General features: G+C 39.0%; 1 protein-coding gene across 1 annotated transcript in view; it reads right to left on the reverse strand.

Annotated features, from left to right (window-relative positions):
- The window catches only part of MYH15 (myosin heavy chain 15), a 145,074-nt gene that overhangs the window by 84,513 nt on the left and 40,778 nt on the right, over positions 1-19,783 (reverse strand). Inside the window, exons 14-21 of the mRNA XM_049628137.1 lie at positions 17,804-17,953; positions 17,036-17,206; positions 9,708-9,884; positions 8,503-8,635; positions 5,422-5,489; positions 4,501-4,588; positions 1,542-1,659; positions 514-637 (exon numbers count right to left, since the gene is read on the reverse strand). Of these exons, the coding sequence (XP_049484094.1) occupies positions 514-637; positions 1,542-1,659; positions 4,501-4,588; positions 5,422-5,489; positions 8,503-8,635; positions 9,708-9,884; positions 17,036-17,206; positions 17,804-17,953 (1,029 nt within the window). The remainder of the gene's footprint in view (positions 1-513; positions 638-1,541; positions 1,660-4,500; positions 4,589-5,421; positions 5,490-8,502; positions 8,636-9,707; positions 9,885-17,035; positions 17,207-17,803; positions 17,954-19,783) is intronic.

A 19,783-nucleotide genomic window follows, 5' to 3' on the forward strand; every position in this document is an offset into this window, starting at 1 on the left:
GTGGGGCTCCATCTCACAATCCTAAGACCAAGACCTGAGCTGAAATCAAGAGTCAAATGCTTAGCTGACTGATCCACCCAGGGACTTAAACATTTTTAATTACTCATATAGTCTCCTAGAATTAATTCCCTAAAAGAGTACTTGTGAATAAACCAATTCACACACATACAAGCAGTTCATTCCAACAAGCTGATTTACCTTCTTCTAGCTCTGATGTCGATGCACATTTTCTAGCACAGCAAAGTTAATTCAATATTTATATCTTGGCCCAAACTTACTTAAATGAATAATTATAAAAATGCAAATGTACTCAAGACTGAGGTTTAAGAAACATTGAGTTTTCTCCCAAACAGCGTTGAAGTTTCCACTTTCAACCAAGCTCTATTTGTGTTATTTGCGGTCACAAGAACTGTAGAATGCCTTATCATTGCACTTTCATGGGTATTTTATTTTAAGATACACACTCTTTCCTCCCACTCTTCTCCAAATGCATTCTTCCTAGTTTTCTGTTACCTTAGTGATTCCAAAGCGATACTGGATATGGTCTATCTCCAATGAGGCAAGTAATTCTTCAGTGGCTTTTCTGCTGCTCACAAACCTACTCTTTGGAAAGGCCCTGGGGTTCAGGATGCAGTACCTAATTTAAAATAGATAAAGAATAAGTCCTGGGATCAGAGAGGTCATATGATTCAAACGAAGAATAATTTGGACAAGTGAGGTAAAGAAGGTACAGACTTGTACCTCTCCTATCAATATGTTCAATTTTTGGAAAACTCCCGGAAAAAATAATGAGGATACAAGCAATAAAACCTTACTTTGGCATAATAGTGTGTATTTTTATAGTACTTTAGAGACAACATCATTTGATTCTCTGCTCAGTTACAGACGGAAGGAGAGATTGAGAGTCAAAGGGAGAGAAAGAGCCAGGCTTAAGTATCTCTATTGTACAGGTAAGAAAACTGAAAAGCAGAGACATTAAATGTCTCTTCCAAGATTTCTTCACCCTAATGGTGAGCTGGCAGAGAACTAGAAATATGCCTCTTAATTCTGAGACAGGTACTCTTTCTACTCTACCATACTTGGCTCAAATTTGCTTGATGACCTATAATTTACACTTTCGGAATTCAGGAAATAGAAAGCAAAAATGCCTCTCCTGCGGCCTGCCACACACCCTGCTGGCTTCCTTTCTTTCACAGGCTTGCTAGTAAAGCAACAGCCTACTTGGAAGGCAGCTACGATTAAGTACATACAACATTTCAGAAATTCAATTCAGCCTCCATGTCTTTCTTCTGTATATATTTCTTCTATATGTAGGTCTATTATCCGTTAATAGAGATTTAAGGATATTACAGCTACATGGATGTTGGATTTAAGGTGAAGTAATAATGGAACTCTGTCGTCATATATCTCACCACCACCAAAACACATCGATCTGTAGTCTGGAGGACATCAACCAAACAAACAATACATGCCTAAACACTCAGAAAGAGAGGAAAGCAGAATGCCTTAGGTTCCTTGGGCCCTAGGATGTATATCTTTACCTTTGTTTAAAATCAGCATACAACAGTTGGTTCGGAAAACCTTCACAGCATATCCTGATCCCTTCTAAGACACCATTACAACGCAGCTGCTGCAGAACCAAGTAAGGGTCCAATACACCTGAAGAAGAAGGGCCGCGCTTAGTCTGTGTCCAAAAAAGATTATTACTCAAGATTTTGTCCTAATTGCTGCATCTTGAGATTTTAAAAATGTTTGAATTTTGTGCTCTTTACATGATAGGTAGTAGGCATTCACTCACTCCCCAGCCTGAGGACACTCACAGTACCCATCCTTTCATGCAAGAGTCTCCAAATAGGATTTACTCCAAATAGGATTTACTCAAAATTCCTTTAACACAGAATGAACCTTTTAACTCACAGTTTGTCAAGTTTTATAAGCAAATACACCTAGAAGGCAAAAAAGAATACATTTTTGCTAGAATTGTAAATAGCTGGCATTATATCCATTCTCTGGCCAGAACCAGCCAGAAAGGAGTATAAGAACACAAAAGGCAACTGCCACCTCCAAGTAGGAAGGAAAAGGGATTACAAGAAGGGGGAATACAAAGAAAGGAGAAGATGAGCACAGCCACAAAATTGTTTACTATTTATGAAAGACTTGAGCACATGCCAGCCTGCATTCTCTCCTCACTATCTTGAGAGCACCTAAGTTTTATTCTATAGCATAAGCATCTTCCTATCACTTCCACGTTTATCAGATGAAACCCTACTAGAGCTGCAGCAGCAATCTCTGAGAGAAGCCTTAGATAAACCTTCCAAGGAGCCTTCCAAGGAGTCTTCAGAAAGAAGCCAAATAGTGTTCCTCTTAACACAAAGGGCTATGAAAGTATTGTAAGAAAAATGGAAATCAGATGATTCTCTGTTTATGTCCAAAGTCACAGAAATAAACTCTAAGCCATATATTCATCTTCCTGTACTCTAATTCCTTTCATAGATAGAAACAGATGATCTGTAAGAAGGGGAACAAGTGGACCTCTATGACCCCAAAAGGTCAATCATGCTATTCTCTTTAAGCACATATGAAAAACTGTCTTGATTAGATCACAAAGCTTTTCTTATGACTTTGTCTTATAACTTAAAAAAAAAAAGAAAATAACTGCTAAAATCAGAGCTGACTCTATGGGAGACAACTCTAATAGGTAACAGAATTGCTCCAAAATAGAGGCAGCTAATTAGATTTCTTGCCAAATGGAAGCAGTGTCCCTAGATGCATTCAGAAACCCAGCTGATAAGAAACAATGAGACAAAAACATACAGAGTCAATGAACATGAAGTGTTTGTGTTGCAAAAACCCAAACTGCAGTATCATTGTTTAGTATCACACTTTCCCAAAATAGGTCACAGGCTGTCAAGATTAGGGTCTTAATTACAGGAGGTTAATAAAAATGCAAGATACTACAGAACCTCAGAAATTAGAATCAGCAGCATCTGGCTGGCTACATATTCCAAAGGTGATTAGTGCTCTGAAGACTTAAGTGTGTATCACACATATAACTTTGAGCTGACAGCCTCTGACCAAGTTATATAGGAGCCTGTAATTCCAAAAAGAAGTCTGAGAATCTTCAAACCCATTATGTGAGGAAAGCAATCCATGTAGTTAATAATGGTAAAAACTTTGTTTGGGCAATTAAATACACAAACAAATAATTTACCACCACCCACCTACTGCTGTCCTTTCATCAAAAAGCATCCACTACAATAACCAAGATACGGAAACAACCTAAGTGTTCAGAGATGGAAGAATGGATAAAGAAGGTGAGGGGTGTGTGTGTGTGTGTGTGTGTGTGTGTGTGTGCTTGCGCATACATACATATATACATGTATACACAATGGAATATTATTCAGTCATAAAAAAGGAGAAAGTCCTGCCATATGCAACAACATGGAAGGACACTGAAGGCATTATACTAAGTGAAATAAGTCAGGCAAAGAAATATAAATACTGTGTGATCTCACTTATATGTGAAATCTAAAAGCAAACAAACCCAAACTCATAGGAAAAGAGATTAGATTTGTGGTTGCCAGAAACAGGGGGTGGGTGAGGAAGGGGAAGTTGGACGAAGGTGGTCCTAAGGCACTAACTTCCAGTCATAAGATAAATAAGTACTAGGGATATAACATACAACATGATGAATACAATTAACACTGCTATATGGTATATTTGAAAAGTTAAGCGTCAAAAGAGTAAAGTTAACAGAATCAATTTTAAGAATTTTTATCACAAGGAAAAAAATATCTATATGAGGTGACGAATGTTAACTAAACTTGGTAAACATTTCACAATATATGTAAGCCAAATCATTGTGCTGTACACCTTAAATTTATACTGTAGTGCTATATGTCAATTATATCTCAATAAAACTGGGGTGGGGGAAGAAACATTAAAAAAAAAAAAAAAACTGCCCATGCCTCAGAAGACATAGCTAAAGAGATGGCTGCTGTAGGGAGAACGAAGATATTAGTATTGGCGAGGAAGACTGGAGGGAGTTCTTAACAATTAGAAATGGATTTAGGAAATGTCTTTATGGTCAATTTAGATAATTCAGATCAAATAATCTCCTTTATGCCTAAATATCTACCTTAATTCCTCCAGTGATTATCTAATTCCTTTTATTATACTTTGCCCTCATAGGCAATGGCATAGAAGCTCATCCAGGTTTTAGTGTGAAATTCAAGGAGGAATTTCAACGCTAATATCAAGCATTCTAATGTTACCCAGTTGGGTCGGATTCGTGAAATCCTTCTGTATGTCCACTTGAATCTCAATTCAAAAGCAATCTTAAGGAAGTTCTGAAGACCTCGCTTTTAACTTACTTTCATTTTTCTATCAGAAATCTACTCTTATATAAAAGGGACCAGTAATTTTTTTAAAAAAGACATTCAACATAGCTTGAATCAAATGTATTCCCCAGTATGGATTACAAAGAAGTCTAGTTCTTACCTGGCATTTTGTTCACATTGGGATTTATGCATCTCACAAAATGAGGCGCTGTTGATTTCAGCTTAGTCATCAATTTATTTAGGTTTTCCTTAAATAGAGACCATAACAAACACAAAATCACTTTGCAAATCACTAAAAACACCAATCTACCTCACAATTGTCTCCAAGTCCATCAACTTAATCGTAAAGCCAAGATGCATATCAACAATAAAATAATGAATTCAACATTTTCCCTGCTTACCAAACCATACATTATTTCTTTCCTATGACAAGCCAATATTTATCTGACAGATACAGTTCTGTTGTGAATCAGATCTACCTGTTTTGAATTTGATAGCAATAATTTATGACTGGGCAATAAAATGACTTGAACACATAAACTGTTTTTCAAGTTTTCAGTATGCAAATTCTTCTTAGGTCAGATTCTCTGGAAGTAGAATCTGAGTTGGGGATTCTGGTTTGAAGGGTTTATTTGAGAACTAGGGTAGGATAGGGGAAGAAAAAAACAATGATATGGATTCAAAGTCGAAAGTGATCCCTGAATGAGCTCTGAGCGTAAATGCACCAATTGTACCACACTCAGTCCCTACCTTGAGGCAAGAAAGGGGCCAGAGTCTACAGGGGTGAGTAAGGACATAGGTTAGCTTCTCATTTGACAGTGGCAATCCTGGCACCTGTAAGTTGTTATGAGCTGACATTCTTATCAGCTGGAAGATGGGTGCAGGGCTGATGAAGGGGACCTAGGTGGGGCACCAACAGTGTCCATGGAAAAACCATTTATATCAAGATAGACTTCAACTTTTCCAACTCGGCTAACTTCAAATGCTTTGCCCTCATTTGAAGATGTGAAATTTCAAATAAATAATAATATATGCGGGTTGTGAAGTAGTTAATATATGAATAGATGTAATTAAAAATTACTTTATGCAGAGATGCAACCATTTGGAATGAAACTCCTTTCTTGCGTTTCTTCTCCCCAAACTGTAGAGCTAAAAAAAGAAGAAGAAAGCATTTAAAAAGCTCTTTTCTTGTCACATTACCATACCCTGTTGATGAAAGTATAAATTCGTCAAGTTCTAGAAGCAATATGGCAACATCTATCAAAAGCTTTAGAAATATTTGTCTCAACACAAATGTCTATTTCTAGTGCTCTTCCTTAAGGAAATAGGCAACTGTGTGAAGAAACTTGCTGCAGCATTGTTTAGTTACAGCAAAAAAACAAAGCAGAAAATTAAATTATCAACAAATGTCTATCAATGGATTGACTGATTAAATTATGAGAGAGTGTGTGTGTGCGTATACAATGAAACACTGTGACCTTTTAAAATGATGATGTGGATCCATATTACTGGCATAGAAGGATTTCTAGGAGTTATTTTAAGAGAAAAAGTAGGTTACAGTTTGCGTGTTATGATCCTCGGTATCTATACATGGTTTTCAGTGTAGTTGTATTATTAGTGACTATATACATAAAAAATATTGGGAGGAGTGTAGGCCAAAATGTTAGCAATTGCTACCACTCTAGATGAAATTATAGATAACTTTTACATTTCTCTTTTTATTTTTCCATATAGTCTGTGTTTTTGGCAACACCATGCATCACTTTTATAATTTATAAAAAACCATCTATTTCCATTTTCTTGTAGCAAAAGAATCTATGCTAAGCCAAATTGTTTTACAAACATTTGTGTAGTGCTAACTCACAAAGATGTACAGCAACAACAAGCACAAAATCCCTAGGAAATCTGGAAAAAATGGGCCAGCTGCCAACATGAAAAACAAAATCTTCCCTGTGCCTGAGTAGTACCTGTGCTGGAGCAGATGTCCTAAAACCTAATCACTAATGCCCTACTGACATGTCCCAGGCCCTCCAAATGAATCACTTGACTTCTTTGTACACCAGTTTCTCCATCTATGAAAAGAGAATACTACTACCTTCCATTATTAATATATTTTTTTTTAATTACAACTTTGGTTTAAAGTACTTGGAGTCCCCAGAAGAAAGGATGGTTATTATGGGTAATTTAATGTTTGGATGAATAAGAAACATGCAGGCAAGTATTTTCAGGAGGTTCTTGAAAAATCACCCCAAAAAAGACATTCTAGATAGTTCTTCTTTTCTACTTCCAAAGGACACAGCACATGCTCTGAAGAGTTAGAAGATGATTTCCTCTCTGATTCTCTGCCTGAACCACTGCCTGATCTCTTATGTTCAGAGAATGACCCATTTGGGAGCTGTAAGCTTAGGAGTCACTAACTGACTGCTCAGGGGCACTTTAGAAACCATTAGAATCAGGCAAATGTGCTGCCTGAAGATTATCAGGGTCCAAATACAATAGCTTTCATTTCTCAATCTCTTCTCAAGGCAGGCCAACAGGATTTCAGGCTCGCTCCTGAATTATGTCATCATGTGCTGATGAAGCCAGGAAATGCCAAATTCTCTCTCCATTTCTTGACTGTGTCAATCAGGAGTCCCAAATCAGCCTGATGGGGCCAGGAATTAACTTGAAGCTGGGTGTGAGACAGCAGGGCAGTGAGAAGGTTAGGGAATGAGAGCACACATCCCTTAAAGAAGAGCTGATACACCTCACCCATTGCCACAAGGGTATCTGAATCTAGGCTGGCCAGTTTTTCTCTTTTCCCATGTTTTCCACTTTTTGAAGACAAAAGGAAACCCAACTGTGTACATGGCAACTTCTGATTTTTTTTTTTTTTAACCCATGTGGACCAAACAAACCATGTGAAGGCAAGGCTCTGCTCAGGGCCTTCCAATCTGTGACTTTTGCTATGAATCATGAAGAGCTTCCCTCTGTAGCTAGCATTAATCCAGTTGTGTGGCTGATGTTAGCAATGTGGGCTCAGTATCTTCAAATCCTTTGCATCATTGTGCAAAAGTCTGAATTAGGTCCTAAATACATGTAGCCTGTACATCTCTCTGTTTTGTTTCTGGAAGACAGTGAGAGTGGTATAGGCACCAGGCCAGGAAGCAGAAGTTCTGCTTCCTACCTTGGCTTTGAATTTACTAGTGTTAAGTTAACTAAACAAGGGGCCATTACACTGATGTGGCTCAGACTCTGTAGTGGCCTATATTAGCAAGACATAATCTAAGCTTGTACATGCCCTAAAATCAAACTGCTAAGGACAACCAATCACAGTCAACTAGGCTTTAAACTACAACCAGTCAATAACTTCCTTACTTTGCTTCTATGTTTTCTCCATAAAGTATCTCCCTGAGCTCCTGCTGGTGGAAAAGTCTTAAACACTGAGGGTTTGACACAACCCCATTTGAATTAATTTGTGTTCAAATAAATGCTCAAAAACTTTAACATGCTTTAGTTTATCTTTTAACAGTAGATTTGTGAAATTGGGGATTCTTCTTGACTCTTCTGTACTTGTTTCTATAAGGTAAGAAGACATTTTCCTCTGTCTGTATCTGAAAGTGTCATGGCATGGACTGAGTAAGATAATATATATAAAAGTGCTTTGTAAATTACAAAGTACTAAACAAGATTAGTTATTTGTTGGCCAATAAATATTTATGGAGTGTCTGCTAAACAGGCATTTGCTACACGCTTGAGGCTACAATTAAATAAATCAGACCTAATCCCTGCCCTCATGAAGCTTATAATAATCCCAAATTACTATAATATAAAAGCACTGTGAAGGAGAAATCCAAGATATTTGGGGAATATAGATTAAAGAGGCTTGTTATTTCCCCAAAATCATTTATCAAAATATGGTTTGCTGCTCCCTCTTTGCAGCTGGGTTGAGTAGAAGATAAAAGCAGAGTAGAGCAGCTTCCTTGAAATACATCCATCTTAAAGCACCATTTCCCTGAAGAACCACCAGCCTGAGGACAGAAAGGCTAATAAGAAGGGATGACTCAGACCACAGGGAGCAGACACAGATATCACAGGAAAGAAGCAAGGATTTTTATAAGTGCTGAGGCAGCCATGGGTTCCATTCTAAAGCTAAAAAATTAGGGAAGATTGTTCAACTCACCACTGTCAGTACTCATGTGATTTTCAAAAAGGTTTGCCAGCAGTCTATTTGATGACTTCTGAAATACAGCCACCACTGTTTCATTAAGAAGGTCTTTGTTCTTTTCAAGCCAGCCACTAATGTTATAAGGCACCTTTGGAAAGGCATGCAGTCCAGGTAACAAAAGAAGAGAGTGCATAAATTAACATAGCAACCTGTGCATTCCTTTAAAAAAAATCATAAATTGTATGGGTCCTTTAACTTTAAATTAGTTTGAGGTAACAGTACTGAATAATACTCCAGGAGTTCCATTGTGCAACCTGAAGAGATTCTTAGGCTTTACCATTTACATTGTAGAAAGAAAGGAAGAGAAGGGGAGGGAAGGGAGAGAGACAGCTAGGGAAGGAGAGGGAGAAAGAATTAAATTGTATTTCCAGTAGAAACAATTCACATCAGCTCTCCTTCCTAGGCAAGAATAGATGAAAAAAATCCAGTTGTCTCTGACACACACTGAACATTCAAAAAAATTAGCAATTATAATGATATTTTACTGTAAATATCATTATAATTAATATTCAAGGATTTGAAAGAAGACAATTACAAGCACATTTATGTACACTTGGCAGGTCACTTTCAGGCTGAAGTATTATTTTATCCTTCATCAATTATCTTTCTGTTCCATCCGGAATCACTGACCATAAGCAGAAAAGCAGAAAAAAAGGGGCAACACACACCAGTAGGGAAATGAGGAGAGGCAGCGAGAGTCATTGGAAACCTTTGTTGGCCATAGTTTGGAGGCCATTACTTTACAGTGAATATGTCTCTATGAGAGAATAAAAAAATTAAAAAACTTCAATAAAAAGATCAGTTGAAATCACTCATTCACACAATGTTAAGTTAAAAGGAAGGACAAATATGAAAAAACCCATGACTTTGATGATCTCCATGACTTTCTGAAGCTGTCTTACTTTGAGCTGGGATGACAGGGTCTATTTTGAGATTTCTAACCTTTGTGCACATGCAATACTATTATAGTATGGGGATTTCATTTCCTAAATGCTAAAAGGCTACACCAACTTTTTTTCTGGAACGGAGATTTTTTTGTTGCTGTTGTTCATCTCTTCATTTAATCTAAATTTTACTTATATATTATCTAGGGATTTTGACTGAATGCATTTGAGCCTGAGTCAGGAAAATTCAGGGCTGAGGGTCTAGAAGTAACTTACCACTCCTGCATAATGGACAAGTTCAAAGTGAGCTTCATATCTCTTATTATCAGGCTTGGGCTTCTGAAAATGAACCGACTTCCCAAAATGGTTGTCAAAAAGTTTGGTCTTGAAAGTCACATCTGTAGCCTGAGGAAACATACATTCCTCTTCAAGGATGGAAAAGATGCCCATTGGCTGTTGGAGATACATATGAACAGCAGATGTAGAAAACATCAGGAAACAGTATCTTCAAAGGGGGTGGGAACTCATGTAAATTCTTATTCCAGGAACCTAATCACTTGACAAAGGGAAAGAATATTCACTATACATAACTAGTCAACCATCCATTCAACAAATATTTATTAAATACCTACCAAGTGCTGGGTACCAGTAGGAGCTGGCAATGTAGCCATTAGCCACATACACAAAGTGCCTGTCCTCAGAGTGATTATATTCTAATGGAGTAGAAAGATACTAGTCAAGTAAACAAAGAATAAATAATTTAGTTTCCCATTAGTGTTCTGAAGAAATCATGCAAAGTAAAGAAATCAACAATGACTAGGGGACTGACTGGGAGCTATTTTAGTGGGATAGTCAAGTAAAACCCTCTGACCTAAATGAGAAAAGCAAATCCTAAGATCTGTGTATAAGTATTCTTGGCAGACAAACGATGAGTGCAAAGGCCCTGAGGCAGGAGCACACTTGGCAAGTTTGAGGTCCTGCCAGAGGCAAGAGTGGACAGAACTAAGGTAGTGAGATGGAGCATATGATATGAGATAAAGCCAGAGAGGTAAGCTGTATTGGATCCCAAGGGCTGTCCAGGCCACACTAAGACATTTGGATTTTAAGTGTAATGGGAGGTCTTTGTAGATTTTTAACAAAGAGTCACGTGATTTGATGTTTGCTTTAAAAAGATCATTTGTTTAGAACAGCATTGGCAAAGTAGAGCCTGTTGCCCAAATCCTGCTCATGGCCTGTATTGGAGACCCAGTGGGCTAATAAGAGTTTCTACATTTTTAAAGGGTTGCAAAAACAAAAACAACAAAAAAAGAGTATGTGGTAGAAAACCTGATGACCCTGTCAGCAAACTTTTTCTTTAAAAGGCCAGGTATTAAGTATGTTAGACTTTGTGGGCCACGTGGTCCCCATTACACTTCTGCCGTCCACTCAGCAATTTTAGCCCTGAAAGCTGCAAGTGGCAACATGTAAATAAAATGGGTGTGACGATGTTTTATTAAAACTTTATTTACAAAAACAGGCCACAGGCTAGATTTGGCCCACAAGGCCACAGTTTACTGACCCCTGTCCAGATTAGCGATAGTGTTAGAGGTGGTCAGAAGTCATTGAAATATGACATAGCTCAAAAGTAGAGCAAGGTCTGCTGCTGGTGGATAGAACGTGGGGTTTGATAGAAAGAGAAAGATGACCAGGTTTTTGGCTTGAGAAAATGGGCAATGGATGCTGCCATGAACCAAAATAAGGTACATACATATAGAGAAAAGCAGGTTGTGGAAGGAAAATCAAGGATTCTCATATTTGCATATCAGTGTATTTGTATATTCGTTAGTCTACTCCACAAATATTTTTGCAGTGCCTTCTATGAATAAATCACTGTACCAGACGTTTTGGGTTATACGTGGGTTGTGGCTCCAGAGCATCTCACCAAGAAGACAAAATATATGTATGTGAGTACAAGAAAGCAGACAAAACAAAGGTATGCAGAAGATGTCATAAGAATGCTGAGACAGAGCATGACCCCTGGGCCCAACAGGCATAGATTGCATGATTTCCTACCGATACTTTGTACCTAAGAAGCATAGACGCTCAGGTTTGGGAAAGACATTAAAAGTCTGGTCTAATCCACCTAAAAGTTCATTGAATTCCCTTCATAATTTCTTTCTAAACAGCTGGTTAGCTTACGCTTAAATGCTTTCATGGAGAGAGAACACACCAACTCCGAGACAAGGCTCTGGATGGGTGACATATTAAAAGGAAATTTGTTTGTAGTTTAGAATTTGTTCTAAATTGCTCTCCCTGAGCCATACACATGCTTCTAGGTAGTGGATCATCAGATATTTAAAGATCGTATTTTTGATCCACCCGAGTCTACCGTTGTAATATACAGACTATGGTTTTCTACATCTTGTGTGTGTTTTCATAGACTTGAAACCTGCACTTTACAGGAAACGTAATTAACAATTTCACTACTAGTTCTTGTACTGAAGAGTTCTGGGACATCTTCGTTCCTCCCAAACATCTAGGTGGGGAATGATGCAGTGAGTAATTATGTGAAGTGTTCTAAGTGACAGCAAACTAGTCTAAACTGACACCCATTTTGCTCCTGGCACCACTGACCTTGTGGGTTCTTGGCAAAGTACTTAACATGGAGGAGGTGGAGGAGGAGGGGGAGGGAGAATCTGATAAACTAAATAGTCGCTTCACTGGTGTGAGCTCTTGGAGGCATGGATTCTATCTTGCACACAGATTTTCCTACCATGCATGTGGTCAACCCTCAGTGAAAACTGGACTGAATCATTTAAAAATTTAAGCATCTCCTGCAATGGTGTCTGTTAACAGCAGGGTTGTGGCAATGCCTCACAAGGGGGGACAGTCCCCATCTCAAACAGTCACCTTCTGTCCATGAGGACTGCCATTCTGCCGGGAATCTAATAAAGCCAACTTCCATTTTCGGATGAATGGAAGCTTTATGTTAAGCAAGTACATGTCATAGCTCAAAATATAACAGCCTAACCACTGAGGGGGAAAAACACTGTTTCGTCAGGGTCTTCTCCATTTTTCCAGTGCTCAGGAGGTGTAAAACTTCTAATAAATATGAGGCCCTGCGGTAAATTAATTTCCAAATAGGTCAGGGAAAAAAGTAATTATGTGCTGCCCTGTGGCATCACATGTCCTATATTGTACACTAAATGGTTTGAGTCAGTTGCCCTGACTCCGAACATTAGTGTTCTTACCTCTCCCTCTTCAAATATTGTCAATCCGGTCTTCCTTCCTTTTATGTCTGTCACTTACTTGCTATTTACATTTCTGTTGTCCTGATTCAGGACCTTTTTACTTCTCACCTGTGCTGCTGTCCCCAACTGCCTTAACCTTAGCCTTTCTTCCGATTCCAGACATCAAACACAAACCCACAGAACAAACGTGAGCAGCTCTGACTGCTCTGTTCCCAGCGCAGAAGCCCTCTCTGGCTCCCCGCTGCCAAAAAATAAGGTATAAATTACTTCAAGTCTCTTCACAAGCTGACCCTCCTTTTTTTTCTTCCAGCTACTTCCTTCTGTGTGTTCTGTGCTCTACTAGACTACTGAAAATTTCAGAATGTGGCCTTTGTTTAGTTACCTCTCTACCTTTGGTCTTGCTAGTCCCTTACCTGCTCACTGTCCTCCTCTCTTCACCTGCTAAAATCATAATCATTTCTTTTTTTTATTAAAAAAATTTTTTTAATGTTTATTTATTTTTGAGAGAGGGAGAGAGACACAGTATGAGCAGGGGAGGAGCAGAGAGAAAGGGAGACACAGAATCTGAAGCAGGCTCCAGGCTCTGAGCTGTCAGCACAAAGCCCAATGTGGGGCTCGAACCCACGAACCGTGAGATCATGACCTGAGCTGAAGTCATGCTCAACAGACTGAGCCACCCAGGTGCCCCAAATTACAATCATTTCTTAAGATTCAGCTGAGATTTTATACCCTTTCCTACCTGGCCTTCCAAGATTCCCACAGGCAGAGGGGACTCCTGTGCTTCGGAGTTCTGTGGGCCTTTGTGCCTTTCCTGCATTTATACTGAGACATATTTTCACACTGATCAGACTTACAAATCTCCTGCTTGACTGCACACTTCCTAAGGGCAAGTGCTACTTATAACAAGCGCTTAAGTTTTCCACAGCACTTACTTCAAAGTCTTCTCTACAGTAGTGTGGTATTGGGCCTGAAATTAAGGACCAACATTATGTGTGCCCTGATATGTGTGCCTGGGAGGGCCTCAGATGACCTAATCGCAAGTTCCCCTCTCCATTTTGCTCTGTGAGTGAGGTCCACTAGCCAAACTACTGTCCTAATCATGGGACTAGACACAGTGCCTACTTATCCTTGACTGGTGGGTTTCAGATCCCTGCCAGCCCTTGGAATTATTCAAACAAGCCAATCGCATCCTCCCTTGAGAAATGATAGTCACCGCACCCTATTATTACTATAAAGCCTGCCTCCCACAGTCCCTCTTATTCACTCTGTCAATAGTGCAACCACTGTGTAACCCTGCCTGGCATGCAGTGTCCTCCCTCTTCAGGCTGAGTGTATGTGACCAGTAAGCTATTGTCAAACTCACCTGTCCAGGGTCAGGTGTCCTATGTTCAGCCATCTCTATAACCCAGGGCAGGAATCCCTCCCTCACCAGCAAGGTAACAAGGAAGTGATCAAAACAAGTAGTTCTTAAATAAATGTACTTGTTTAATTAAAACAAAGAAGTAAAAGTTTTAGTCTTAGGAAGATGCCTTTCCAATGATGATACCCTAAGTTCCTTCAGTGACAGGATGATGCCTCTGGTTTGCATTTCTCACAACCCTTAGTATAGTAGGTTCCAAGGTGACTAAATGTAGGTCCCCAGCAAATTTCTGTTACATAATTGACTGACAGGTGAACACTAAAACATCCAGATTTGAGCTCTGGGATCTGGACTGCTTTGCTGTGGGCAGTAGCCAGGCAGAAAGAGTTGTAACAGAGAGCTTAGAATTACGTGTTTCAAGGAAATACTCATGGGTGTACAAGAGATAGCTAGATATTAATGTGATTCGTTCTATAATAATAAAATCAGACTTAGCATACCCAAAGAATCCCACTTGGGAGGCAACAACACATATTGCCAAGATGCAACCAGGATTTAAAATATTTTAGGAACTGTATCACTGTAATCACTGTAGAGAAACAACAAAAATTTATTCAGGCCCAGTGAAACAAATAAGATTTAAGAAAGAAAAAAAACAAGAAAAACAAAAACAAACATGACCAAGCTAGGTAATACAGCTTGGACTTACAAACAGGTACAATGATCAGTACTGCAGCTAATTTTCTCTCACAGCTGGTAATATTCTAAAACCTTATTCAAATCCCAATCCTATGAGGAACTTTTTGCAAAAGGGCTGAATTATTGGAAAATGGGTGTAGTCTCTCAAGGTGACTACAATCTAGGGGCAAGAAGATTTTAAATGTATACTTTTGGATGTATTTGTCTTAAAAATAATAGAAAGAATCTGTTTACCAATACCTATGCAAAACCATAAATAATATGTAGTCATATATGTTAATACTTTAATATGTAAATTATTGATGTTTTAGTTCTAAACACACTAGAATATTTCAGGTAATGAAAGAAATGTGAGCTAATCCTATAACAGATTTGTTCACTGCATATATTTATTCACTGCACACACACACACACACACACACACACAGAAGGAGGTCACTGTATGCTTGGTGACCAAGTTAACAATTAAAGATGGTGTTGAAATACATTCTTTTTAGTTTGACAAAGTTTTTGGCAAACACAAAAATTTGAAACTTTTAAGTCTGAAAATCCCCCTTCCTTTTATGCACACACAGATGCATGCTATAAGATATTTTTTACATATTGATTTATCTCAGTTCTCTTGAATTTTGAAAACTTCTCACGATTTATTCTATTTCAAGAAGTAAGTTTGGTACAACATTAATATTTACAACAAATTTTCTTCACGTAGCCTGAACCAGCTCAATGGGTCTTTTCAAAACAGAATAATTTCAAGAAAGATTTTCGTATTCCTCATTTGCGTGACCTGAATACCTTTGAAATCATTCATAGGAAGCCAAAGACTTATCTTTTCCTTCTATCATCTGGTCAGGGTTTTTTTTTTTTTTTTTTTTTTCTCATTTTATTGTATCAGTAGAAAATGCAACAGGAAATTACATCCATGTTGCTAGTGTGTTATTTAGAATAACTGAGACCGGAATAAATGAGACAATGAGCTTCATATCAACTGAAAAATCAGTAATGTTCACAGACCTAACCAGATCTGAATAATGTCTATGTCCCGCATTCCTGCCTGAAAGTGGTTATCTCACCATAATCAGAGTAAGTAGATATTACAGGTGACAATTGCCAAAAGCTGAATCTGTCCCTCTGAGGAGGTCCCGTTCTTTAGTTTCATTTCTCATCAGAAGTGAAATCAGAAAACAGCTTTAATAGCGCCAGCAAACATTTACTACATCATGGGTGGGCCATTATTATTATTATTATTATTTTGATCAGCTCAGAGGTCGGGTCATTATCATTGTTATTATTTTTTTAATCAACCTGTCCTCCCCTGATGAAGTTCACTGGTTATAAAATAAACAAAATCAATGTGACATCCATTCCTGTTAGGAATAATGGTTATTTTCAAGGAAGATGTAGTTTCATCTAAAGCCTAATAAATAAGGTTGATGGGACACTGGTCAATAAAACCTGAGGCCCACAAAGACAGTGAGAGGTCGGTCACCCTATCTCCTTCCTGACAGGGTCGTGAGAATCAGATGCCAACAGCTTAGCTAAAGAAACTGTGCAGAACACTGAAAGCAGTAGGCCTTGGCCTTCCCAGACCTGGCTCCAGAACTCACTGCAATCCACGGTCATAGCAAGACATGCCGCCACGCATGCTGCCACGGACAAAGCCACCAAAAACTTTATACTTAATTCCCCAGGCAAACTCAGTTAATCTTTCCCAGAGCACATGGAAAGATTTCAGAGTATGGGAACATCACTGAATTCAGAAACCATACACTGCAGCTAATTTACTAATAAGCCATGAAGTATTGTCATAAATTACTTAAACTAACTGGTACTTGTCCAATTAAATGAACAAACTACATCCTGCAAGGTAGTGGCCTTGAGGATTTATGACAGTTGTTTGTTTGCATGCTAATTTGCCAAATTTCGTTAAGCTGCTTTGGGTTTACTCATTCACCTTATATTAATCAGCCAGGCCCTACAGTGCTCATATTTTCAGCTCTGTGTTTTTCCAGTCAAGAGCATGACCATTTTTAATCTCGACAAGTTTGCTCACGCATTAACAGTGGAGGCCATGCATAAGCAGCAAATGCGTCCCGACAATCTGCGCGGGAGATGATGGAGGAGGGCAACTGACACGAGAGTTGAGTTAGGTTGCCACGGGTGCTGCACACAAAGCCCATTAAGAGAAACTGCACAGAGCTCTCCTGCCCTTCTTCCCATCCTCTGACAGAGACCGAGTCCTGATATGGATCGATACGGCAAACAGGGACCATTCTCCTTAAATGAAAATGAACGAGGAGAAAAGCATGCATTACCTTCTCAACGAGATCTATGCAGGCTTGTAAATCCAGACCGAAGTCGAAGGACACCCAGCCAATGCCTTCTTTCCTGTATTCCTCTTGCTCCAGAACAAACATGTGCTGATTAAAGAGCTGTTGTAATTTTTCATTGGTAAAATTAATGCAAAGTTGCTCCAGGCTGTTATACTTCGAAGATGTGATTAGGTGAGAAGAAGAGATAAAAGAAAAATTGAACAAATGGTAACTATCCCAGGTGATGGCTATGTTAATTAACTTGACTTTATTTCACAATGCACATGTGTGCCACATCACCACGTTGTATGCCTTAAACATGTGTTTTTTAATTGTCTAATATACCTCAATAAAAAAATAAAATAAAATTGAGGTCCACTTGGAAAAATGTACAGAGAATATCATAACCGCAATCAGATGATGGCAAATAGACCCAGTAAGTAACAAATCCTCAATTAAATCCTTACCTCCTTGAAATACACCTGCAAACTAAACATTATGACAATAAGATGACACACAATGATATCAAAATTTAAAATCGTAAAAGGCTCTTTTATTTCTAGTTACCTTTAAGGCTGAATTTTTAACACTACTAATTATAACTATTGTTATTTATTAATATTAAAAATAGCTCTTCTCCAACCAGAGTGGCTCTCAAGTTTTCAGGGAATGAAACTCATCATGCTTTGACTCCATTTTCTAATGTTCAATTCACATTTTCTCACCTCCTCATAAATACGCATTGGCTTCATTTTAACCAGATATACTTACATCAAGGATTTCAAAACCAGTGATGTCAAGAATGCCAATGAAGAATTGCCTTGACAGCCTGGCATCCAGCACCCTGTTGATCCGTGCCACCAGCCACTTAAACATCCTTTCATATATTGACTTGGACAGGGCACCAACAGCATAGATCACCTGGAAAGTACATTGAAAGCACTCCACATCTGCCAGCAGTGTCCATTTTAATCCTGGGCATTTTCTATCAGCTGCCACCTTCTAGCAAAATTGGGATCTATTTATTGACTTTCTGTGGTTCTAGCGTGCCGCTGAGATGATACAGGAGGAGAAATTTAATACAATGAGAAGAAAGGGAGAAGGAAGCAAGGGGGAGGAAACAGAGGCAAGCCAGCCTAGTGCCTCCTTACCAGGCATTCCTGTGAGAGAAATGTTTCTATTAGCAAAGGACCAACTCCCCAGGGGGTAGAGTGGTAATGCATTTGAAAGCCTTGCTATTTGAAGTGTGGTCCTAAGACCTGCAGCAGCATCAGCACCACCCGGAAGCATGTTAAAGATGCCAGCTCTCAGCAACTCTGCATCTGGTCTGAGACCTATGAATCTGAACTGGCACTCTAACACAATCCTCCACTGACCCCTGTGCACCATAAAGTTTGGAAAACACTGGTAGAGTAGGTTAGGAGTCTGGAATGCCTAGCCCTTACCTGCTGCTGCTGTTAAGAAATTTTGTAGCCTTTGGCAAGTGACCTACTCTCTCTGGACTACAGTATCTTCCCCTGAATAATGTTCTTGAAGGTTCTTTCTAGCCTCAGTTTCCACATTCTTTATTCTATCAGTTCCCAGGGTTGCTCTTGACTCCCTGTAGGGAGAATGGCGATTTAGCGCATCAATCTGACTCAGGTTCTCCTACTGGAAAACTCAAGCTGCATTTCCCCTCCCTGGAGGTGTGTGGCAAAGGCTCTAACGTAACCTACTGGGGAGAGCTCCAACCTCAGTGCCGACTGATGGTGTGTAAATGCAGATCCTACTTCCATGACGCAAAAGTGCTGCGATAGTAACAGGTTTCTGATAGACCCCAGGTAGGAGTGAATTTCAGCCGGACGGTCTCCAAGCCTGGAAGCAGAATGGGCTCCGAGCACTTAACATTTAAAATAGGCCTAGCCCATCCATCCTTCAGCTGCCCAGGAGAGAGCACGCAGCAGGAGCCTGTTGGTGTCTGGTGGTGATTTAGTTATGAGCCACCCACTCTCTGATCAGTTATCTTGAGTCATTTCCACAGTGATCCATAAGCCGGATGGCATCACTGTTTTTTATTATTGGCGTCAAGAGCACACCCGCACAGATAAAGCACCAAGAAGGGTTTTATCCTCTGGAGCACTGAGGAAATCACTCTCTGTCTACAGCAGTCGCATTGAAACTTTAAAAAGAACATGACGAACTTGCTCACCCCTTTTTAATTCCCTAAATGTTTGGAAATGGGAGTGGGAGAGAAACTGGCCAGGGGTGGAGAGTAGTGAAGAAACAGGAAGAAAGCCTGAAGATGTAGTCAAGGGAGGAATTAGACGATATGGCGTCTGCTCAATGAAACCAATAAGCCAAGATACTGCTCAATAATTAATCATTTTCATCCTTTTCTATCCAATAAAGAGGAATTACACAGCAGGACCTACACTTCCACTTTTCAGGGACTACATGAACTCATTCATTCGCTCTTTTTCAAATAACCTCGCAGAAGACTTTGATCACTGAGGATCAGTATCACAGGATAGAACAAAAACTACCAAAAAGAAATGGAGTCAAATAGCCACATTTGTGGCCACTTTGATCCCTGCCTTTTTAAATATTAAAATATGATTTTTATTAATTTATTAATTTAACATTAACTTATTAATATTAAAATATGCATCTGCCAGAGTTGTTGGGAGAGACTCACTGAGACGGAGGATGTAAATGTATGTAACACAACATTTGGCATTTGCTATCCAATAAATGTTGGTTCCCACTCTCCTG

Source organism: Panthera uncia, chromosome C2 (genome assembly GCF_023721935.1).
Source record: "Panthera uncia isolate 11264 chromosome C2, Puncia_PCG_1.0, whole genome shotgun sequence".
In the NCBI taxonomy this organism is placed as follows: Eukaryota; Metazoa; Chordata; class Mammalia; order Carnivora; family Felidae; genus Panthera; species Panthera uncia.